The sequence below is a fragment of the Pogoniulus pusillus genome, chromosome 4 (assembly GCF_015220805.1).
Source record: "Pogoniulus pusillus isolate bPogPus1 chromosome 4, bPogPus1.pri, whole genome shotgun sequence".
NCBI lineage: Eukaryota > Metazoa > Chordata > Aves > Piciformes > Lybiidae > Pogoniulus > Pogoniulus pusillus.
This window is the reverse complement of record NC_087267.1, coordinates 13,707,739-13,733,506: the sequence shown is the minus strand read 5'-3', so window position 1 is coordinate 13,733,506 and position 25,768 is coordinate 13,707,739. Positions and strand designations below refer to the sequence as shown.

General features: G+C 41.0%; 1 protein-coding gene across 1 annotated transcript; it reads left to right on the top strand.

Moving 5' to 3' along the window:
* The first annotated feature begins 5,165 nt into the window (after nt 1-5,165).
* On the top strand, nt 5,166-21,577 carry SLC38A2 (solute carrier family 38 member 2). The gene is made up of 16 exons (XM_064142229.1): nt 5,166-5,490; nt 6,231-6,420; nt 6,726-6,807; nt 6,931-7,046; nt 10,080-10,153; nt 10,251-10,343; nt 10,536-10,617; nt 13,631-13,713; nt 14,433-14,491; nt 14,623-14,772; nt 15,522-15,601; nt 15,721-15,821; nt 16,177-16,301; nt 17,076-17,220; nt 17,328-17,425; nt 18,140-21,577. Exons 2-16 carry the CDS (start codon nt 6,302-6,304, stop codon nt 18,236-18,238), a joined length of 1,506 nt encoding a protein of 501 aa, XP_063998299.1. The 5' UTR covers nt 5,166-5,490; nt 6,231-6,301; the 3' UTR covers nt 18,239-21,577.
* The last annotated feature ends 4,191 nt before the right edge of the window (nt 21,578-25,768 follow it).

Sequence of the window (25,768 nt, the reverse complement as noted above, 5' to 3'; positions counted from 1 at the left end):
GAAACTGCACAATCCCCCTGGGTAGCCTGTTCCAGTGTTCTGTCACCCTCAGAGTGACAAAAATCCTCCTCACATTTACGGGAAACTTTCTATGCCTCAACTTCCACACATTGCCCCTTGTCCTGTCATTGGGCATTACCAAAGCATTATTTAGTTCTCAAAGATCTGCTGTCATAGTAAGTGATGTTGATGTACAGACTGTAGTAATTATGGCAGTAACATCTCTGGGAATACAAATGTACATCTTAAAATTGTACACTCTGACATTAGAAAATAATTAAAGAAGAAAACAGTACCTCTTACTCTTATAAGGATCCAAACAAAAATGTGGGAAGGCCTATATAAATATATATATATATATATATATATATATATATGGCCACTTCAATTAATTTACAAACACCATTCCCAAAGCTTTTCTAGATTTGCACTATACAAAACAAAAAAAGAAAAAAATCACATACACAAAAAAAAAAAAAAGAGAGAGAGACTTATGTTAATTTCACATAGGAAAAACCCAACAGTGTTTGTTGAGTGGAAAAGATTAATCAAGATTAATGGATAAATGCTATTTTTAAAACCTCTAAAAATGTTACAGAGTTAAAAATAAAAAGTAAACATTATTTTTATAGCAGATGGCATATCCATTTAAGGATGACAATTTCTTGCAGATGACTAGTACTATATAACTCATACAGCACCCACCGTCTGATTTTACTGCAGTATAACAGCACAATCAGATGGCTTTAAAACTCAGAATCTCACCCTATTTTTGGCATAAACCCAAGTCATACTTTTAGTAAATGTACTATTTTTTAAAAGAATGCTGCTTATGTTCTTAATATAGTGATTTCTTGTTTTCATATTGCAAAACTGAAACTAGACTAGGATAAACACAGAAGTAAAAAAACAAGGCTTATACCAAGTTTAATACGTAACTCCAACTCACCATCATAAAGCCCAAGAGGCAGGATATGCAATCTTACATTACTTACACACTTGTATAACATCTTTTGGCTTCAGTGGAAGTTTTAAGAAAACATATAATCAGAACCTGTAATTTCATTAATTGCATGGCACAGGAAGTCCATGTGAGGCAGAAATAATCAACCAAACTCATGGGAAGGATGGTGAAACCCTCAGCCGTTCCTGCATCTTTGTGGACCACTGAGTCCATACAGCCACTGAGTCCCTACTCGCTCATATTTCCAGCTCTTCCTCATGACAAATAACGCCTTTCATGCAAAAGATTACTATGCAGATGTCTCATTCTGGGCACGATATAGCTCTCAACTCTCTGTCACTGCTCTGCATTACCATCCTTCCCAAGACTCTCAGTGGCACTGAGACGATCCCAATCCTTACTCTTTGGGGATTTTTATTCATACTAGGCACAAGCAAAATGAATGTTATGCAGCTATTAGTACAGATTGTTTTGACATAACATATTACATATTTCATTAGATATCCTCTGGGCAATTTAGGAAGTATCATTTAGAAGCTATGTGGATGGACTTGACTTTACCCATATTACCATACACACACCTTTTCAGTGCATACCATAAACATGTCTGATTCTCCTGGGCATGTGCTAGATAGTTCTACAGTATTCCATAGGGTTAGTTTTAATGTGTAGGAAGAAACACCATGAAATGAAAACCTTCTATATTATAAAATCCTTTTATTGGCTAAAACACGAGCAAGAAAACAAATGCAGGTTACTTCTTGTTCTAAACACAAAAAAATGATCCTACTTTAAGAAGAAAAGGTTTGCAGGCTGTGAAGTAGTGGGCCATGTTAGAGTGAGGAGTGAATCTATAGTGTCATTTCAGCTGCAAACTGGCATCAGCAGTGTATAGCAGAATGTTATGTTATTGTAAGGATGCTATAAAAGAAACTCTAAGTTGGTCATTAGTCAGGGTTGTAAAAAATAAGCTGTCCTCAGTTATACAGGTAGGAATTAAGTAAAATTTTTCATTACTAAATAATAAAAAATAAATTTTCATTATTAAATAATAGAGAGAGAAAATGTTAATTTTTAAAGATCCTAAAGGCTCAGGCTTTTTGTGAAGAAGCTTGCAAGGGGTACATGGACACAAAAGAACAAAATAAAAGGCAAACAAATGAAAGGCATTAAGATTAGGCTGACTGAGGGATAGAGAGGATGAAAAGGGAGGGAAGGAAAAAAATACATAAAAGCACTTTAAAAAGGGAGAAAGACAATGAAAATAAATGGATCATTGAAACTATGGTGGGAGGAACAGATGAATAATAACTTTTATTATTCTGATTACAAAATAAGTTCAAAAATTGGATGAAACACACTGTATGTATGTTTTGCCAAGGACATTCTTGGCAATTAGAGAGTCAGGAAAATTACAATTCAATCAGTGAGGCATTAGTTAAAACCACTTGAAAAAGCAGACCATTTGAACCATTAAACAGGCTTCATGAGCAAAACATTTTAAAGACTTGATATTCTGGAGCTGTGCAGATTGCACTTGCATGTTACACAGCGAACCTTCCAATAATGGGACCATTAGATAAAGAGCAATTTTCCTCCCTGAATCGTATTTTACCATTTTTATTTCTCATAAAACAGCAACAAAGCCTCACTATCCTTTTCCATATAAAATGAGGGCAGTTCTACTACAAACACATCAAGCACTTGTAAATATTTTGCTACAAAATACAGTTGTTGTTGGGTTTTTTTTTTAATGTACAGTGCATGACAAGCAGATCACATCTATGAAGATGGTTCCTGTCTGTATTAACTGCATGGAGTGGGACACCTAACCATGCACCGCATCTGTGTGCTTGCCCTGGAAACGATGCTGCTGTCCCCAAAATGTTATGGCCATTTCATTTGTTGTTATATTAGCAAACCCACGATAAAGAGGTCATCTTGCCCTCTCTCATGTAAAGCTCAGTTCCACGGAACTAACACCTGAAGAATGTGATTGACAGAAAAATGCCCGGGGCGTTCCCACTTTCCATTCAAAGAAATGTGCATGACCTGCCTTCCCTGTAGTAACTCTTATTTACGTATCACTGTGATTGCACTTCTGAGTGGAGCTCGCACTCTCTGGGCTTAACCCGTCGGACTGCTGCAGCTCTTGCAAAACGTTTGCCACCGCTGTTCAAGTTTTCGGGAGAGACAAAATCACAGGCTGCAGGTATTCCTGGTGAACCCTTAAAGCACCCCAAGATGGGTTCAGCCTTGTCTGCAAGCTGGATGAACGGCCCCAGAGAGCGCTGAGGTCAGGGAGTGAGGACGAGAGCGAGTTCGGCCGCAAAACGCACTCATCTGAGATCCGAATTGATTTAAAACGTCGCCAAACTGCACTAAGGGGCAGCCGGTGCGCGACCACAGCCCAACAACACCCCTTCCCAGGACACGGCGCTGGGGGTCGGAACCAACAGCACCCGTACGGCCCCTCACAGCGCCGGGTCAAGTCAGCAGCGAAGCAAGCAAGCGTCACCAGCAAGAGCTGGCGCCGGCTGCAGGCGGAGCACACACCCGCAGCACCATCCTCCCGCGGAAGCAGGTGCGACGCCGCTGCCACCCCTCTCTGCCCTGGGGCTGCGCAGGAAGCCAGCGCAGAGCAGCGCACCCTGCCGCACCTCACACACCGACCAAGCTCTCCAGGGAGGGGCGCGGTCGGGTGATGATGTCACGTACCGGATGGGGGCGGGGGGGAGAACTGCGGCGATGGAAAATTTTCGGCTTCGCATCTCCTGCGCATGCCCTAGCCGGGCCCTGCCCCCCCAGCGCTCCCCCTCATCTCCGCCCCGCCACTCTCCAGGGGCCGGGTTGCTCCAGAACGTTCTGCGGGTTTGATAGTTGGGTTGCTGCTGCCTCGCGCTGTCCTGGCTGTCAGAGCTGACGCCAACGGCGCCCGCGGCAGGCCGCGGAGCTTGCGGACCAAAGACTTCCCGCAAGGGGCGCCCTCAAGGTGTCACTGCAGAAAAACATCACCCCACACCCCCCCCAGTCCTCCCCTCGCGAGCAGTATGCCAGTGGGGCTGGAGGTGTGAGTGGTGGTGCTGATATTCACTGCCCGTCGAGGGTGCGACCCACTCCCGTGACCCTGTGGCCGCCCCGACCTCGGGACATTGAGTAGTGCTGTGCCGCGTGCTGCCTGTCACACCTTTCATGAGTTCTCCATGCCTCAAAGAAAGGCGAGGGGCGGAAAGAGGGGACATAACATGGGTGGAGGGGAGGGAGGCGCTACGGACGAGCATCCTCCATACTCGAGGCTGGCAACATCATACTTTGAGAGTATGTTGTTGTAGCAGGGACAGCACAAGCGAAGGGACACACCGCACATGACACCCCCAGACTCAAGAAAGTACAGCGACCATATAGTCTTTTGCTGCCGAAGCCATGTCTTCCTCCGGAGCCGCACCCTTGCCGTGTGTGTGCAGGCCTAGGGCAAACAATGAAGCCCCAGCACCAATCCTAAGGGCGACTGAGCAGCAAAGCCCTCCAAAGTTTCTGCAGTGATTACTTGAGAAGCAGGGAGGCTTTCATCCCCTCTCTCTCCAAAGTGGGAGTTGTCCTGCGTCGCATGGCTGGGGAAGGCCATCGTTCCAAATCATTTTCTGAAGGCAATGATCAGGGAGCCCGTCGGCTGCTGCTTGGGATCTGTGCTTGCACGTGCACCACTGCTTGCTCCTGTTACTAAAAACAGAAAGTGACTGCAGATAGTACCATTGGGTCGGTGGCCCCTCACCCCGTCACGCATCAAGCTACTGCGAAACGCGGGAGCTGGACCCTGGCCTTGCGCCGAAGGCAGGCACGGGGCTGAAAGGGGGAGAAGCCTCTTAGGTGAGTGCCCGGTGCTGCAGTCCCGCTGCAGATGCACCAGGTAGGTTGGAAGCGCCTTTCAGAGAGAGCGCTCTTGAGAAGCACCGCAACATCCCGTCACCGCTGGGAAACGCGATTACTCCAGTGTAAACATAGGAGAACGTGCTTAGCGCAACGACAGCCGCCAAACGCCGGTCACCCCAGTCCCAGGCTCCCCCTAACCCGTCGATGCACACACACTCCCCCACCCCGCTCCTCGCACTCGGTCGGTGGCAGGGGGTCAGTCGGGCAGGACGAGCAACGGGGGGGCGGCGCGGCGGCGGGAGTGTGCCACGCCCCTCCGCGATGACGCGCCCGCATTCCTGCCTGAAGAACGGCGGCGCCCCGAGGGGGCCGTCAGACCAGGAGCGACACAGCTGCTGCGCTCTGCACGCTTTCGCCTGAGCGCTACGGACACATTTTCATTCCTTTTTGTACCACTGTTTTTTAAAGGGTTTATTTTATACATATATATATATACACACACATATATATACGCCCTTATTTATTCAGGTTTTTTTTGTTTTGCTGGCGCTTTATAGTTAAGGTTTTTCCCTTGCAAGAAGCAGCAGCGAGAGAAGAGCATCTCCTTATTCCGAGGCTTCAGGAGGAAACCTCACTTGCAAGCTCTTGCGGAGAAGGTACGGCGTAGCGACGGGTGGTGGCCGTTACGCGGCCGCCAGGAGGAACGGGGCGAGTTTTCGGACGCGGCGCGGCTCATCCTTCGCGCCGTTGTCCGGCGCTAGTCCGCACCGGGTTGCCACCTAACACCCATATGCGCACCCGCCGCCAAGTCCGCCAAAGCACTTGGGTGCTTTGGCGGACTTGGCGGCGGGTGCGCATATGGACGCGCCGCTGCTGCATCCCAGGGCGGTGGAAAAACCCCAAGCGACTGCGTTGCGGTGCAGTCCTGTGATCGATTTGCGTTTTCCCATTGAAAACGCTGGAATGCCCGGTGTCGCCGACGGGGAGGGAGAGGGGAAGGTAAACACAGAGGCGGCCGCGGGACTGTATCAGTAGCCAATGTGACAATCTCCCAGTGGTGTTGCATCAGTCTCCGCTGTCGCGAAGGGAAGGGGGAGGTGGGGTGGTGAGGGAGGCGAGTTGCAGCGTGGCAGTGCAAGGCACCTCGCCCAGGTCCCTGGCGCGGCTGTAGGTGCCCTGGCCGCGGCGGCGCGGCGCAGGTCGGGCAGTGACCGTGGCTCTGCCCCTCCTCCCCGTGGGGCTCACCTTTGTCTGCCCGCGCGCCCCCAGCCCCGCGCGCCCGCCTGGTACTTTTCCACTCGGCGGCGGGCGGGGGCCGCGAGCCGCGGGCGCGCGCTGCCCACGTGACGGGCCGAGGCGCTCGCTGCGGCACTGACGTCGCCTCCCACCTCCGCAGGCGCGGCCAGCCCCGCCGCCAAGGACAAAAGAGCAGAGCCGCCGTCCACCCCCGGCACCACCGCCGCCACCATGAGCAGCGCCGAGATGGGCAAGTTCAACATATCCCCCGACGAGGACAGCAGCAGCTACAGCTCCAACAGCAACGACTTCAGCTACCCCTACCCCACTAAGCCTGCCGCCATGAAGAGGTGAGGAGGGGGCTCGGCCGCCCCGGACCCGACCGCGGACACGGGCTGATGTAGTCGCAAAACGCCGCTGCGGGGCTGGCATTGTCGCGTGTTGACATGCCCTCCAGAAACGCGGAAATGACAGCGGACGTAAGCGCGCAGTGCTTTGTGCGCTGGGCAGAAAGAATGGCAGGCGGGGGCTTCTTCCTTTTTGGGTCATTCCGTTGGTTTTCTCCGTTCCCTTTGAAGTGGGTTGGAAATGCTAAACAGGAAGTGAATTTGCCAGCCGTCCGTCGTAGTCAATAATGATGCAATGTTTTTTACAGCCACTATGCGGATATTGATCCAGAAAATCAAAATTTCTTGCTTGACTCCAATGTTGGGAAGAAAAAGTATGAAACACAATATGTAAGTACACAGCAGTGACACTTCAAAAAAACGGAAATAAAAGACATTTTTGGACAAATTTGCATTTGTTATAGTTCTGAAATAGTGTCTTATACTAATTACTGTCCGTCTCCCTTTTCTCAGCATCCAGGTACGACTTCCTTTGGAATGTCAGTATTTAATCTGAGCAATGCTATTGTGGGTAGTGGCATCCTTGGTCTTTCTTTTGCCATGGCTAACACTGGAATTGCTCTTTTTATGTAAGTATCTTTTGGTTGCAAACAAAAATAAAAATAAATCTTTCTACTGTGTAGTTAATAATGGAAAAATACTTGGTGTAAGAACACAACATTTTACAGAAATGCCCAGTCCCTGATGTAGACAGAGAATTGTATTTTTAGGGTTAATGACTTGCTTTAAATTAAGGGATTGTAATACGTGGAGAGGGCTCCAGAAAATTAATACAGATCCACTACAAGTTTTGCAACCCACAGAACATTTTACAGTGAATTTTCCTTTACATAGCTGTAGCTTCCTCATGAAAAACTGACAATTTCCTTGAAAATTTTATCATTCAAGTGGAAAAGAAAGGGTCTGCTTGACAGACTAGAGCTTTCTCCTTCAGAGTACATTGATTGAAATTCATGACAACAGAAACTTTTCAATTAGTGGAAGTCTTAATTGCACAAGAAGTACAAGATCAAGCTGTAGAGAGTTGGAAGGGGAAAATGAAGGTGGAAAAGGATTGTTTTACCTTTGGACACACCTACTTTTAAAGGTTCTTGTGGCCTAGCCATTTCAATCACGGATGCGGTCTCCTTTTACTCAGCTGACATAGTTGTGTTTGTAGAGATATTTGACACCAGTGAAGAAGTTGGTTTTCCCTATGATTTTACTCAATTCAGGGAACTGATTTCAGGTAAACTTCTAAACACTACCGTCTCTTGGCTTGGGGGGGATATAGGATAAGCAGCATATTGGTGTGTCTGTGTTGGCAAAAGCTTCCAGTTACAGCTTCCAGACTATAGTAATAGGAAATGGCACGAGGAAACAATTACAATGCTTCTATATATCTTGGAAAAGTATATTTTCCATATATTGGAGGCAGTTCAACTCACGCCACGTGTAATACCAGTGACTGAGTGCAAATGGGAATCCATGGATATGTTTAAAGAAACTTTGTGGTTTTATTCTGGAAGCAGGTAAGTGTCCTGAATGTTAAAGAGCAAGAGAAGAGTAACATTTTGTCAAAAAATTCCCTCACTGTTGCCAGATTTCCAGCAAGTTACAGGTCAGATTTACTTCTAGATATTTCACAATATTTCAAGGTGGTGGTTGAGTTTCCTCAGAAAGCTATCAAGATGTAAAGTTTAGATCTGAAGGATTATATTTTAAGCTTGTGATGATTTCTTACTTTGCTAAGACTTTTGGTTACTTAGATGATGCTAAACTGAGCAACTTGGCAGCTTTAATTCAGAAGAGATACTTCATCTCTCTACACATCAGTGTCTTGCTTAAAGATGTTCTGCAGCACATACAAGATAACAAGCGTAATGCACATTAGGACATCTCTGAGGATAAAAAAAGAATTCAAGGTTAGATATTTGAACAGATTTGCATATAATTTGGCTCATTTCTAAAGAAGTTTGCAAACTCAACAGTCAAGTACTGAGGTTGTTTAGATACTTTTTATTTACAGTTTATATTAGTACTGATTCAAAAATGAACATCTTGTTACCTTTCAAAACTCAGTGCAGTTTATGTAGTTGGGAGACAGGAAAGCAACCACTGGTAATACTGAGAATTCAGGATGATACTGAGAGCATTACAGATATCCTTTAATAAGTAGGTTACAGATTAAGATGCAGATGCGATTAAGGCAATAAGTTCTTGGATGACACTGTGGAGTCAACTGTGTCAGTGCTGTGACTTCTCACTCGTGTCAGCACTAAGTCAATGGCTGATACAGCCTGTATACCAGAAACAGGTTCTAGATGAGTTTGTTGACTGATCTTGTCAACGCTGTAGTCAGACATTCAAGGTTAGAACTGAGGGATCCAGGATCTGTTGTGTTCTAATGAGATACAAACCTTGTACATCTTGCTGTGCTGTTTCTAGATGACGTCTGAGTTAGTTAAGTCCTGTTTAATCTCTACCTGTCAGAAATGAGAGGTTTACTTGTGTGCATGTGTTGGTGTTGAATTGGCACAGTAACTCCAGTTTCCTGGATTTCTGTACTCGTCTGTGAAGCTGTTCTCAGATGTTGTTTCCCATTCTTTATGGTGTGTTTACTGATTTCACCAATGCTAAAAATTATGCAAAAGGAAATGTAAAGAGGAGTCTGGGAACTCTAAACAGAGCTTGCCATTTTTAAGCAGATGGATTGATTCCTAGGTTTCTTGCAAAGCAGAATGCTTTTGTTGGTATTAAAAAGGATAAGATTTTTTTGAGTGCGTTGTAATTTTCCATCGTGTTCAGCAGTTGAGAAGTACCCCCTAGCGTGCTATGCCAGGAGGTGCATTTGTTGTGGAAGATTTGTTTTCGAAAGAGCTAAATTTTAGATATTGCAGATGTGCTTCTGGAAATAACATATACTGCTTGTAAAAGCTATGGGGAAGATAAGGTAGTAGTTATTCCCATGTAAGCACATATGAAGAGAAGGCGTTCTTTCTTTTAATATTTTAATGACAGCAAATACATACTTGCATTTGAAGACACAGCTTTGAAGATATCTGAATTTCCAATTCTAAGAAGCCTTTATAAAAAACTTTAACAGTTTCATCTTTGCATTAAAAAAAGACATAGCGCAGGTTTAAGCTGAAAAGCTGATTTGTTTAAGACCAAGAGATAATCTTGTTAGACACAAAACACAATTCAATGGTCAATAGATACATGACACACTGTTGAACAAATATAGGAAGATAGAAGAGAGAGGAGAAATACTTCCTTAAAATGATACAAAGGTATTCCCATTGATTCTGTATACATCGTGTCTAGACAGTTAAAATGGCCCGATACTTGTCTATGCTTATGCTGCTCTAAAACTGAATATAAATGTTACTTAATCCTACACTAGAATATATATGCCTCTGAAAATAATTTTAGTAGAAAATCCTTTTAAACTAGGTATTAATTGGGTTTTCAGAATACTTTTAGCTGACCTTAGAATCTTCATTTTTTCCCCATATAATATTTTAATATGATTAATTTTTATGTTTGATCCCCCTTTATTTAATAAGGTTACAATAAGTCAATTACAGCTATTAAAAATGTGCATGTTTTTCCTCCCCCAGAATACTCCTGATGTTTGTCTCAATATTTTCTTTGTATTCTGTGCATCTCCTTTTGAAGACAGCCAATGAAGGAGGTATGTTGAAGTACTGTTATACAAACACGCAGTATTTGTTTCCTGTGGTACCTTTACAAAACATACCTTTCCAATGGGATATTTTGTCTTATTTCAGGATCTTTATTGTATGAACAGTTGGGAATGAAGGCTTTTGGTATGGCTGGAAAACTTGCTGCTTCTGGATCAATTACAATGCAAAACATTGGAGGTGAGGACGAGATCTTAAAATGTCTGTTCTGTCAATAGCAATTGTTCCCTACTTCTTATTGGAGACTTTTTTCTTTCACACAACATGTGTTCATTAACTGCTTGTGTTCAAGTTATGAAACATGTTATGTGATTCTTGCATCTTGTGGCATATTCTATATTTGTAATGATCTATGATGTTATTCACCTACAGCTATGTCAAGCTACCTCTTCATAGTGAAATATGAGTTACCATTGGTCATCAAGACATTTATGAACATCGAAGAGACTACAGGGTAGGTGTTAGAACTCCTCATCAGAGAAACTATTAGGAGAAACAAATATGGAGACCGTATATATTTTTACATGAAGACCACGTTCCGTACACCGTAGGGTAGCTTCATACTCAGACAGAGATACAGTAAGTTTGCCCGTTCCCTGAGTGCTCCACTTCATTTAGATCCAACCTGTCCTGGAAAAAGGGTAGAAAAATACAGGTATTGCATCGTATTACAGAAAGGTGTTCTCTAAAGAACATCAGGTAAGTGTTAATATATGTACCAGTCAGTGCATACTCTCCACAAGGAAAGCTAAATGTGGTTATGGTTGGTTTTTCTTTTCTTTTTTTTCCCTTATTACATTCCAACTGACTTGATTATTTTGGTTTTCTAGTGTTAATATTGTGGGAAATGAGCAAATATAAGACTAAAGTGTAGTTACGTAATGATTAATTTAAGAAAAAAGTATGGGGAATAAACATCCAACTACAACAGTTTGTATGTCCAAAACTGAAATGATGGATGCATTGCCATTTAGGTCTGGAGACAACTTGGCTCCACAGTGTCTTTCTGACTTCACTTTAAAAGTGGGTGCCTTGGGTATGCTTATTTTTATCTAACCACTGTATCTGAAAGTTAGACTTTTGAGCTCATTATTACTCTGTTTTTTGTGGAAGAAGGTAATCCTGGGTAGTGGTCCGTTCAGTGCCTGGCTTAGATGCCAGTTTTGGGCATCTCCAAAGAGCAGTTTTTCGTATTGATCTGTATTGAGAGGGTGTGTAAAAACAGCTAAAACAAGATGCCTGACTTGAGGATGGATAGAGTTAAGTGCTATAAATCTCACTCTTCAGAGTTGTACTTCTGTGCCTTGTCCTGAAGTGTCCCTGTCTTGAGAGGGCTGAGCAGCTCAACACTCCAAGTTACACCTAAGCCTGAGTTCAGAAGGTAGGCATTTTTCTGCCTGTGTTCCCCAAGGGTTCAAAGCGTTTGGTGGTGTTCATACAGCTTGCTGATAGATGCCATCATGACAACAGTTCTAGCCATCCTTTTTTTTTTTCTTTTTTTTTTTTTAATGTACTCAAAGAATGCACCCACTCCATTTACTTAGTGGTGTAATGTTTACAAATTCTTTGCTGGAAAGGTTCATTTGCCTTCTTTGGCTGAATTACAGTCCTTATTTTCCACTTAAGAAAATCTCTGAAGTAGCCAGTATTTGCAAGGGGACTCGGAGGCAAGTATTTTTAACTGTCTCATCTTCAGAGAGGAACTCAAAATTGATTGCAGTTTAACAGGGAAAATTAAAGGCTGTGAATCTCACTGGATGCAGCTGCTGCTCTGCAAATCTGACAGACAAAATTAAGAAACTGAGATTTGTATCTTAAGTGTTTTCTTGTTGGCTGATACTAGGTAACTGTACACTGATTTAAAGTTAAACTTTTCTCCATGCTCTGGCAGTTGTGGATCCCATTTAACTGACTCTCTCCATGCGTTGCTTAGGGGAGTCTGTGTGGCTACCATTGGCATGGATTCCATTCTGGCAGCCTGGTACCTAAAATGTAAGCACTTACTTGTTTGAATGTCCCAAAATAATGCTTACTGTAGAAAATATTCAGTTATTCTGAGACTATTACAACTGCTAGCTCAATTTTTAAAAATACTCAACTGCACTTCAAAGCTGTGCAATCCCAATATTTATTTCTCAGCACAGAAGAACCTTTTAAATCTCTGATCTGGAAGTCCTGGTGACCTTCACGTGGGGCATGTCCATTCTTATGACTCTTATCAAATACAAGAAATCTCTGTGCTGTGATTTCTTTAAAATTTACCACAAGATGACTACATTGGTTGTTTTGGTTTTGGTTTTTTTTTTTAAGAAAAGGCAAAAGGTAGATGACACTACTGTCCTGCACATCTGAACGTTCCAAAATCCATTTTTGACATTCAGTTATCCTAGATAAAGCTGGGGAAAAAGATGACCAAGTTGTTTTTTTGCATACCATGTAAATCCAGAGCAAGTCTCTTAAAAGGTAGTCCATATTTTCACTGCCATATATAGGCTTACAATTCAGCAATTCAGTTAGAATGCACAAATTTACAATTAGGGCGTTAATTTTTCTTTGTATACCAAAATTATACATGGTTCATTTGAAAAAAAAATACTGTGATATGATAAATGTTCATATTTGAGAATAAATGCATTGCGTCAACTTTTTAATTACTTGAAGCGTTTAGAATGATCCTGTAGGACAGATGAGGAAAGCAGTTACCCTGCCACGATTAAATACTCAAGATCCTTTTTTTGTGTTAGTTCAGTGGAATTATGTTTACACAGATCTAAATCTGTTTTCCTGTGTTTCAGTGGAAGAGTTCATCTTGGAACACTCAAATTCTTACAGAATAAATAGCAAAAATTATGTGAAGGGAAAAAACTTCTGAGGTTCTTTGCATAGTTTCCCTACTGTAAGTGACTAAACATGCCTCCAAGTGACTCTCAGTGCTTGTTGAAGTTTTCTCAGCCAGGGAGTTTGAGCTACTTGCCTTAACTCCAGCCCTCACCTGTTTTTCTTTAACTCCTGCCGGGGCACGCAGCGTAATTTTACTTCCCTTAGAAGTGGACCACTACCCTGCTGGGGCCCTGCCATATTCTAATACATCTGGAGAGTTTGGAACCAAGTTTTTAAAAAATTACTTTTTTTTTTTCCATAATTGATCCCAGTTAACATTTTTTTCTGACCAGTGATTACTTTCCTGTCTTCTGACTTCCAGATGCATATCAATTTTAGAAAAGGACACTAAAGGAAAGGCACAATGCAGGTTTGGGGTGAGATAAGAAAGTATTGTAGGATTTTAGATCTATGTAGTAAGTTTAATGCTAACCCTTTGTACTGTACTGATGTATAGTACATCACATACTGTAGGTTTTTTAAGAAGCCATATGTTGTAGGCAAAAATAAAGAGTGAAGACTAAACTGCAAATGCTGTTATTTTTTGTATGATTCCCTTCCTTACAAATACTACCTTTTTTCTACAGAGAGTGGTATCTTAACGGTGACTATTTAGTGCTGCTGGTGTCTGTCATCCTCATTCTTCCACTGTCCTTGCTGAAGAATTTAGGTAAGCAGTAGAGTACAATCAAAATGAAAAATGCTTTGAAAACACTGTTGGGGAAATAGGTTGATACCATGGTTGAGTTTTTAAGTACTACATAAATTTACAGCTGTCTCTAAATTTGCCTTTGGGACTAATCAGTATTTTAGCTAATTTCTGACAGTCTATTTAAAAAAAAAAAGGTTAAGTGTTAAGTTACAGATGTGCTTGTGGAAAACAAAAGAACAATAGTATAAAGTAGATAAAGAATAAGCAAGGTAGCTTTAGAACACATTTCAACAGTTAATTTTCAGTTTGTGTTCTTACCATGACATTTGACCTATTTTGGTCAGTAACAAAACAGTAAAGTATGGTTATCAGCTATCTTGTAACAGTCCCAATAGGACAGGGCTGCTAAATTGCCTTTTCAATGCAAATGGAACTCGTCTTTTTCATTTTAGATCACAAACAGTTGCAGAATATTAATACCAGGTGCTTTATCTAAAATTACTGTTAGTCACATATAATATTAAAGACTCAATGTATGCATAAACCTTAAGACATCTTTGAGAACTTTCAAGTTCAGGTTTTGACTAGCAAAAAGTAAATGAGTAATTAACTTGTTCCTATGTAAGACTTTGAAAATGGTAGGGATCACTGGCAGAATATATTTTATCATAATCTTATGACTTGAATGGTATTTCTGTTTACTGTACCTTAGCTTTCTTTCTCTTTCTTGAACACAGGATATTTGGGCTATACCAGTGGCTTTTCTTTACTTTGCATGGTCTTCTTCCTGATCGTTGTAAGTATGATCTTGTAGACAAGGACTTAAAATGCATTTCAAAGTCAAATTAAGCACCACACAATTTCAGAAAAGTTTCATATACTGCATTAGCAAAAGTAATAATAACAAATATTTGGCTCTATTTCTAGGTAATTTGGAAGATGTTTCAGATTCCTTGTCCTATGGACAGCAACATCGTAAACGTGACATTAATAAATGCAACACTGGCACCTTTCGTACATGAAAACATAACAAGTGATGATATGTGCAAGCCAAAATATTTCATCTTCAATTCACAGGTAACTGACTTAAAATCAGACTGTCTGTCAAACATAACTAAGACTGAAAACACAGCAGATGAATTGGGTGGTTTTTCCTTTACGTAATTGCCCAGTTGTGAACTTGTAATGTGCTAAGGCTCTCTGTTCCAGTAAGGTTAGGCACTGTAAATTCTATAGACTAGAGACTTCCACACTCCAAATACACAGAAACTAGAGGAGTTTGAGATGCTTGCCTGAGATGAGTGGCAACAAACATACCTCTCTTCAGCACAGCATTTCTCAAGCTTTCTGAAGTCAGGAAAGCTTTTTAAAAAGTAGATTGCAGAAGACGACAAAGTAAAAGCATGCAAATGGGAAATGAATGTCAGGGTTTGGAATAGACTTAAGTTCACAGTCACAAAGTCTTGACACATGAATGCTCCCAGTTACAGTGGTCGAGCTCCGTATGTGGGGAAGGAGGATGTGTAATAGCCAATGTCAAGGTCAAGCTATAATGGCTTAGGACTGTGATATGTAGAATGTAACTCTTAACACAAACACATTCAGTTCAGCATGGATTTCAGTGAGACTTGAGACTATTTGGTACCTCTGAGTCTGAGTTAAGAAATTACTTTGTTTTAATTTTTGCCAAAGTTCAGTTGTAATCACCAGTTTGTAAAAAAAAAAAGTGATTCCTAAATGAAAACTGAAAAATAACCAATCAGTTTCTTGAAAGTAAATTTCTACTATCTGTTGATATACTTAAAAAGGATACTTCTGTTTTTCAGACTGTCTATGCTGTCCCAATCCTAACGTTTTCTTTTGTCTGCCATCCTGCAATTCTTCCTATTTATGAAGAACTAAAAAGGTAAATGTTAGCTATGTAACTATGATTTCATATTTAAAAAATTAGTATAGAACAGTATCTTCTCACTGATAATAATGTTTCTTATATCCAAATAATGCTTCTTTTTCTCTTTCTTGCAGCCGAAGCCGTAAAAGAATGATGAATGTGTCCTATGTATCTTTTTTTGCCATGTTCCTTATGTATTTATTGGCTGCTCTCTTTGGATACCTGACATTTTATGGTGAGTGTTACCTTTGCTGCTTTTTTCCAAATTCATTGTTCTGCAGAACCCACAGTATTACTAAGTTAGAACAAGCAGGCATTTACTAAGGGCTCTAAATATACACAGGTTGCTAAATACTTATATAAATGCACACCCAAAAGGAGCAGCATTAGGCCTAAGGTACAGGATTGAAACTGAATTAAAACAGATTCATTGCCTCCAGTTATTCCTGTGTAAAATAGAGATGTGCTTATAGGAGCTGCTGATGCTTTCCATTCATGTTGCTGTGTCTTTAAAATTTGCTTAGGATATTGAGCAGAAACAGTGAGCAGTATGTCAACTACATTTAATTAAAACATTGTTTTCATTACAGGAAAAGTTGAACCAGAACTGCTTCACACCTACTCTGCTTATCTGGGTGCTGATGTTCTTCTTCTAATTGTGCGTCTCGCTGTCCTTATGGCTGTAACCCTTACTGTACCTGTAGTTATTTTCCCAGTAAGTAATTTATTTCTTTAGTCTTTTATTTTTATTTTCATCACTTGTCCTGCCACAGTCATTTACTGATTTGGTAATTCACATCCATTTATAGAATTTATCTGTTGACTGAGAGAGAAAATTTAGTCCAATAAACTGGATTAAATATATCTATATTGTTAATTCAATAAATAAATAGGCAACATTTACAAAGCAGTAGATAAAAATACATTCAGTTGTATCATTTTCCTGGTATACATTAACTGGGGAGGTGGAATAGATTGCCCATTTATAAAAAGTACAGCATGTGCTACTGTACTATCAGCTTATAGAAGTCAGCATGGCTTTTGTGAACACAAGTACTGGCCATTTAGGTGTATTGTTGAGGAATATCCTTAGAGCTTACAAGAATCACTGCTTTCTTGTTTGGTTTGAGGGTTTTTATTAATTAAGATAGATGCTTTTCCTTGTTTTTTTTTCTATTACTGGTTATACTTTGAAAATCTAAATTGTTGAAAAGTGAAACAGACCGTAAACACAGAGTGACTTCTCAAATGCAGGATGTAAATATTAAAAAAAAATTTAAAAAGAAACCAAACCAAAACAAAAATGCCCAAAACAAACACTAAGACAACAACAAAAAAACTTAAATGTCTTTCAGCTTTTATTAAAATGCAAGGTTTGCAGGAAAATTATGTTAATATGCTTCCAGAAGGAAGTTCTGATGACAGTCACTGACTTCCACAATGAAGACTAAATTGTGTTTTGCATTTTCTTCCTTCCCTTCTTCAAAAGATCCGCAGTTCGATTACCCAGCTGCTGTGGGCAGGGAAGGAATTTAGATGGTGGCGTCACTGTTCCATTACAGTTGCTCTTCTGGCTTTTACCAATGTGCTTGTTATATTTGTCCCTACTATTCGAGACATCTTTGGATTCATTGGTAAGCATTATCACACCAGTTCAAGGAGTCACTCAAATCTCAGAATTTAATCAAATTTTGTATATCTGGTTTATGAACATTTAATTATGTGCTTTTTTTCAATACAGGTGCATCTGCAGCTGCCATGCTGATCTTTATACTTCCTTCTGCCTTCTATATCAAATTAGTGAAGAAGGAACCAATGAAGTCAGTGCAAAAGATTGGGGTATGTATAGGCAGATATGTAATAGCTACACCTACTTCCTAATTCAGAGCAAAAGCTTTACATTTATTCTTCACAATTTAAGAATTTTGAAGTCCTGATAGGTAGTCAGTGAATTGGCATTTAATGTTATCGTAGTTAACACGTGGGAGTTGCACAGCTACTCAAAACAGAGGAGACACCCAGCACAAGGCTCAGTTAACTCCAGACTTCACTGAACCCACTTGATGTCAACAACGGTTGGGTCTTTCTGTTACTGTTAAGAACCAGAGTTGAACAGATTACCCTTGAGAGCAATTCCGAGAGACTCTTGTCATTCTCCTTTAAATTTTCTTTCAAGAATTATTTACATCATTTACCCCATAAAAACTGACCTTCACCAATTGTATGGGTCATCCTGACTGATCTTGGTGCTCTTGGTGGTCTTACATATAATGAATCACCTTCAAGTCAGCATAGCATCACAGACTGATGTATCAGCAGCTGCATTAACTTTCTGCAGCTGAGGGTGAGGTCTGCTGTACTGAAAATAAATGGTTTTTTATTTGAAAAAGAGCCCCAAGTATGAGAAGAGTACCTAGCTCCTCATTGTCTACTGTCATCTTTTGTCTCTTGTACTTTGTCCCTCGTGAGCAATGCCACTTAGGTCATAAACAGGTATGACTTTATGGGTGCAGCAGCAGAATCTGAACTACTTTTATGTTCTCTTTTTTTCAGGCTGCATTCTTCTTTCTAAGTGGTATACTTGTGATGACTGGCTGCATGACACTGATTATTCTAGACTGGACCCAGAATGTTGCATCTAATGGCCATTAACTGTCCTGGTTTAATCTCTTAATACTCCACTTCAAATGCCAGTGTTCACTCAGATACCTACTGAGAATGAAAATGAGCTATTCAGCTTCCTTTAAAATGCAGATTCTTTGTTGATGGTTCTTCTGATTGTAGAATACTTGAACTCTGTCTTTAAGAAACTATTCTGCATGATGGAAGTGGATATTGACATCAAACCACGTGAGTGTCTGGCTGAAGGAAGTGACAACTTTATTCCATTCCAGAGAATGGACACAACTCTCTGTAGACTTTTATCAAGCCATGTTTGGCTTCTGTCATTGTTACTTGGATATTTTGTTATTTTACTTGAATGTGCCTAATGGAACCATTTGATGTGAGACAAAACTTTAATTTACAGCAAAGTGTTTAAATACCAATGAGAGAGAGAGAGAAACACTATTATTTTTTGTACCAAAAATTCTTACGGACCTCAAAAGCACTATTTTGACTTTAAGAAACATTTTTCTAAAAAGTATGAAAGAATTACACAGAAGAGCTCATAAAAATATTTAATCATTGTCCTAAATTAAATCTAATTTACCTTTATGTAGAGGCATAATTAGAAGAAAATTTATTTTAAAAAAATACCTCTAATGACCAAAACATAAAATGAACCAATTCCAAGTCAAAATTCTCTTAATTATAAATGCTTCCCATGAAATTCACTTGGTTCAAAGTCAAGTGAAAATAATCCTGAAAATAATTTACCTGTTTATTTAAGTAACCACAGTTACTGTAGTATCCAAAAATGGTGTGGAAACCCAAATTTTCAAGCTTTAAAGAAAACACCTTTTAGAACTGGTGTGTTTGACATAAACAGTTAATCTAAACATTGTAAAGGTGGTGGTAACATTTCCTTCTTGAGGTACTCAATAGTGCAATTGAGTAAACAGGGTTTGGGGGTTTCTGCTTTTTTGTTGGGTTTTGGGTGGGGTTTATTTTTGTTGTTTGGGATTTTTTTTTGTTACTTTTTTTCCCCCTCCTGTTGTAGATACAAACTGAATGGCACTGAAGCATATGATGCCAATAATATAAACTCCATCCTGGAGTTCTCTTTACTGATAAGGTCCATTGTCAGTTGTAGCAATATTTGTTGCGTTGGTTTTGGGTTGGTTTTTGGGGTTTTTTTTGTCCAATCTATCTTGAAACACTCTGTAGGAAACCAGAAAGGTCCTAATGTAGTTTACTAGTTGTATGATATTCAAAAATTGTACAGTATTTCTTCAATTACTCATCCATTTTTGGATTTTGAATTACTTGACTATTCTGTTTCTGAGTCAAATACACAAACCAACAGCACCGGTATTTCATGCTTGGTACAAACTCTCTTCACGTATGCAACTGGGATTCCTCTTCCAATTTATACTGTATAGTAGTATTAAAGATAACCTCATAGGCTGGATAGTCATCTCATACTTGTTTGCTTCAGAAATAGGTAAGTTTTCTTATGAGCCCTAGCTAGCTGATGAAGCAGGTGCTGTATGATTGTGATTAGCTGTTTTTGTTTCTAGTGCATGTTTACTCTTTCATTCTTATCCCAGGTTGAAGAGAATTAACACTCATATAACAGTGTACTTGGCTTATAAGAGGTTCTCAAATACCACAATACTGAGTACAAAAGCCTAGATAGAGATTACTAAAGAAATAATCATGGCAATGTGGTCAGCTGTTCTTATCTGACATGATGCATTCAAAATCTGATAGACAAAGTTCCACTTGGTCATTGTGTCAGAAGGAACAAATAGGGGCCTGTAATTAATTGATTAAACAGTGCCTGAGATTTTTTTAAATTATTATTTTGTAGAATTAATCAGGAACAAATCTAGATAATGGTCACTCCTTGGCAGAAAATGTCAATCTCTGCCCAGCCATTTAAAATCTATGAAAAAAGTGCAGGTATTTTGTACTGATGCTTCTGCATGACTGTAAGTACTGGTCACTAGGCCTGTAGTGTAAAACTGTAATGAGAAGTTAGATTCCTCTTGTGTTGTTTATATTGTTAGTTCAGTGGTACTCAACTGGCAATTTAACGATCCTGGAGTCAGCACTGATGAACACCTCTTAGGTACTTCTCTGCCTCAGGTACTGTACATCCATGGCTAACTATCCCATGTTACCTGATCTCCACAGAAGTGCTGAGTGTGTGCCTTCTCAGTACTTTGGCAGCTTTTCTTCTTCCTCACCAGAAGTGTAAAAAGGTGGAAGAGGATTAAAATGTTGTCTACCTTTGAGCAATTTGTAGCACATAAGGGATGAAGCATTTCCCTTGCCAGTATTTAAAATGAAAGGAAGTGAGAATCAGCCTCCTTTCCTGCAGAAACCATACAAGAGGAAGGAGGTATGAATGAGAAGTTACTACACACTCCTCAGCAGCCAGAGAGGAGCAACATATTTGTGATGACGCCTCATAATGTACCATACATGTCACTTAATTCTCTGAATGTAGCAATTTCCAGATTTTACATTATGTGTCTTGATGACTGATTCTCCACCTGCAACAGTTGAGTTCCACTTGGCTGGGTTGATTTCCAACATTTGTTTGGGTTTTTTTTTTTCCAAAACCTGTCTGTGAAGTTACCAACATGACAAACCACCCAAAAGAGCAGCTTCAGTATTAAACCACTGTTTTGTCACCTCAGTTAGACATCACTGTCTTCCATGATATTTCAGTCATAAATGTAACATGTTATTTATAAAACATTAATCCATTAAAACTAAACCTATTTTTCAATATTTATGATAGTCTATGTACATAAATTGTATGTGTGTATATACTGTAAGTATAATGTATATAATGTAGGTTTGGAATCCAGGATTTATGTATATATTCCTCTCTCGTTACTGATTGTTACATCATTTCAAGGAGTGGTTCATGTTGTACATCTGTGTTACAACTGTCAAAGGAAAGGTTCTTCTGCAGCAAAGATGTAACGCTTACAAAGATGGAAGAAATGTGTTACACCTAAGGTGTGTTTAAAAAAAAAGAAAGCTAAGATTGTATTTATTACAAATGTATATGTTGCAATAAACACAGGAGTCACTTGGGTCCATAAAAAGCATCATTCAGGTTCATGTAATACCTTCCTTCTAAAATTTACTGTGGATGTTGCGATATCCTGACTGGCAACTTAACAACTTCTGCCATCTGACGTATTTGTTAGGCCACCAAATATGGACATCCTGGGGTAGCTCTGTGTACATATGTAAATACTCACTGTATGGATTGAGGCCAACAGTCTGGCTACAGTTGTTGGCAAGGAGTGCAACACAGTTTCAATGAAACATTGTATGTTTTAACTGAAATAAATAGATAATCCTAAACGCTGTTACGGGTTTTTGGGGGGTTAAGGGATTTTTTTCTTGGGATTTATTTGGAGGATGTTTTTTTGTTGGTTGGGTTTTGTCAGTGGTGGCTTTTTGGGCATTTTGGGCTTTTTGGTGGGTTAGGGGTTTTGTTTGCTTGCCTTTTGGTTTCTTTTTTTGGTGGTGGTGGGGTTTTTTTTGTGGAGGAGGAATGCTTTTTAAAATTATATTAAAAGTGTCTTTCATGTGTGCTTAACTGGAATTTATAAGCAGTTTTCAGGGAGGGGGGAAATACATGGAAAAAAACATACAACTAAATCTCCAATTTATGACAGTACAAGAGTAAGCGAGAAGTCTGAGCATTAAAGAGAAGGGAGAGATTAAATTCTGTAAGGGGCCTGTATTATGTCATTCTTTTGCAACACAGGCATATCAAGACAAGACTCAATGTATTAGATTTTGTGTAAATGTAATAAATGAGTGAAGCTTGCCGAAATCCCATGCCACTTTCCTGCAATAATCTCTAGGATGAGAGATGTTGCTGTTAAAAAAAATTACTGGTGCATCAGTTTTATTTGTATTTCAGCAATTGGATACAAAGCAAGTGTACCAGGTCTTTTATTCTCCAGAAATCTGCATCTATTCACGGGAGTCTATCTCAAATACTAACATCTGGATATGAGGTCAAGCATGGTGTGTTGCATGTACAACAAAACATTATGAAAGGAATATTGAAAGAGGCATAGTTAAGTACCCTCGAATTCAGAAATGCCTCAGTTAATGTATGATTGGTGAGGATTTTTCACTGAGTAGCTATCTTTTAAATAATGTTTTCTGTGTGTTCATAGTCTTCATCCTACAGTCATGCCTAGGCACCTCAGCTCCCAACTGTTCGAGCAATAACTGGGTCACCTCAGGTCATGCCCTAAGCTTTACCATGACTTAGCTCAGATACCTGTTTGTTGGGCAGCACAGCACCTACTCAGTCCATGTTCTCAGGTTTCCTTTTGTAGAAACAGAGCAGGAAGTGGCTACTGTATGCCCAGGTTTCAGTGCCAGAGTGAGCTGAGATGCCACGAAGGAGTCCCCCTGGTCCTGCCCCAGGAATGTGGACACGACAGTCCATCTCCAGTTCAGAGTGCCCAGCACCGTTCTCATTTCAGACTCTCAAATGTGACATCTGCTTCCATATCCATTTCATTCTGTCTTCTTGTGCAGCAACTTTTGGCTGTCTTAAGTGTCAGTGCTGTCACTCTTTACTGACTCCATTCTGTTTGCCAGCACCCCAGCAGCACGACCTCTCCCAGCTCCTCTTGCAAGCCACTTTATCCCCTCATCTACTACATTTGCAAATATATGCCTGCCCAAGTCCTGCTCCCATCCTTCCACATTCACTTTACCCAGGCACAGACCATTTGATTTTCCTAACCTCTGCCCAGCTGGTCTCTTTACAGCCTCCACTAAGCCTTAGGTTTTTGCTCTTTGTCCATCTCTGCAGCCCCAGCTCTCCAGCAGTCCTGCATGGCCTCCTTTGGTGGCCTGGAGAAGCCCACTACCACGCTCAGTTCAGGCACTTACTGTCCTTGCCAGCCTTTGGCCAAGTGTGAAGCTCTGCTGCAGAGAATGAGAAGGTCAAGATACTCCATGAGTAATGATTCATTATTTTACTATGGGGAGACATCCTTTTCCCCTGATTTTATTCTCAAACGGGCCAGATCGTTTAGGCTGTTTTCCCACACAGATGCATGAAACCACTACCCTGCTGAAGTTACTCAGAATGGAGAATGCCAGGAGAAATACCCAAAGATGTTTAAAAGAAATGTATTCCAGTAGAAGAACAGCCAGGTAATCCCAGTAACAGGTGGCATCACCAACCATGTTTGAAAATATTATTTAAATAATAAACAAGCACTATTTCTTTATTTTCAGTATTAATTATATAGATGAGAAATAAGAAGGGGGAAAAAAATACAGGTTTTCCAGTTACAGAAGATAGATTTAGAGATTAATGTATGTTGGATAGATACTAACTATAACATAGCAATTCAGTGTGGGTCTTGGAAAGGAAGTGTAGCTTATATAACTGCCTTTTTGGTGATCTTTATAACTTTTCTTTTACATCATCTCCAAACAGCTCACATTACAGCAAAATTAAATGGAGCCAAGTGAAGTGCTGCAGCTATTCAGGAGTTACTGAGCCGGTGCTAACGTGGTCACCCATGTGTCTACCTTTCATTAAAATAAATACTGGTTGATGAACAGCCAACAATGCTCCTTCCTGCCCACTTGGGTTAAAAAAAAACTCTGCACTGATAGTATCTTGGGTCTGGAGCCTAGGTCACTGCACAGAACAGACAGACACACAAGCAGGTCTCTTTAGCTGACCACTAGGCACCTTACCTTGCTTGTGATGGGTCACTTAAAGGCCCCACTCAAACCCCCATGAAAAGGATCATTGGTTGGAGCACCTCTGCTACAAGGTCAGGATGAGAGAGCTGGGTTTTTTCAGCCTGGAGAAGAGATGGCTCCAGGGAGACCTTACAGCAGCCTTCCAGTACCTGAAGGGGGCCTACAAGAAGGATGGAGAGAGACTGTTTATAAAAGCCAAGGGGCAATGGTTTGAAATTAGAGAAGAGCAGATTTAGATTGGTTGTTCGGAAAAAGTTTTTTACAATGAGGATAGTTGAGCACTGGAACAGGTTGTCCAGAGAGGTGGTTGAGGCCCCATATTCAAGGTGAGGCTCAATAGGGCTCTGGGAGACTTGATCTAGTTAAGGATATCCCTGCTGACTGCAGAGAAGCTGGACTAGATGACGTTTGGAGATCCCTTCCAACCCAGGTGATTCTTTGACTCTATGACTTGGGCAATTAATGAAATTGGTGACAGGCAGGTGCTGCAGGCAGTACATGAGGAGTGTGGCCCTGTGCAAGGGCCAAGGAAAACAAAACAGCAGTCAAAAAGGCTACAGCAGAGCCACAATGCTGTGCAAACATGAAGAGCAGCTGCAGAGAAATGAACAGTTTCACTTCATGTCCACCAGCAAACAGCAGAAACCAGCAGAGAGGTTTCTTCAGAAAGAAAGGTTTGAAAGCAGCCACCACTAAAATATTTGCATTGCCCTTTTGACACAACCTGGGAGGCATTAGCTGTGAAACTGTTGCTCTGCAAGGATTACTGGACTCCAAACCAAGATGATGTATGAGAGATGTGGGGGTTTGGGGAATGAGTGAGGAGGTTGCTGAGAATACCAGCCACAGGAAACTGAGCCATCACAAGAAGCTGTTGAAGAGCTACCAGGGGCCAGCACTGGGTGCAGGTATTTCCTGCCAGGAGCAGCAGGCCTGCTGCATACAGCAGCCCTCCTACAGAAAACTAGCCAAAATGTCTCGACTGCAGGAAATGATGGCATCTGCTCTAACGCCCCTCAGCCACTCACAGGGGACCGTCCGCAGCCTCCCGCAGTAGCCCAGCGCACAGGGGCTGCACGCTTCCTGCCCCTGCAAAACCTCAGTGCTTCTCCTTCTCCCAAAGATCAGAAGGCTCTCTGGCTTTACTGCAGACATGTTTCTGATCACAAATAAGACTTATCTTCTCCTAATCAGATTATTAAAACCACGGGTGGCCCAAGAAACATTTTGAACTAAATGAGTTAGGGGAGATTTAGGCTTGAGGTGAGGAGAAAGTTCTTCACTGAGAGAGTCATTGGACACTGGAATGGGCTGCCCGGGGAGGTGGTGGAGTCGCCGTCCCTGGGGCACTTTAAGGCAAGGTTGGACGTGGCACTTGGTGCCATGGTCTAGCCTTGAGCTCTGTGGTAAAGGGTTGGACTTGATGATCTGTGAGGTCTCTTCCAACCCTGATGATACTATGATACTATGATACTATGAGTCAGAGCTGATGATCATGGTTTGGGGTCACTGCATGTGTGTCTGTGTCTGTACACAACGGCACACACAGAGGGCACAAGACCTCTTCTAATCTATCAGGACTTCTCTGGAAAGACATTAAAAAGGCAGATGGGCAGGTGAAGCCCACAAGCCTCTTCTGAAAACCAGACAAAACCCGGTATTGATTCCCACAGCTACATTATTTTTCTTGGTTCCAGAAAGGTCCAGGACTCTCCAAATTCCTCTTGCACACTATGGTTCTGAAGCCTGGACTTAATGTAGTAGCAGCCTGTAATGTCTATTTCTTCTGTCAGTGCATTC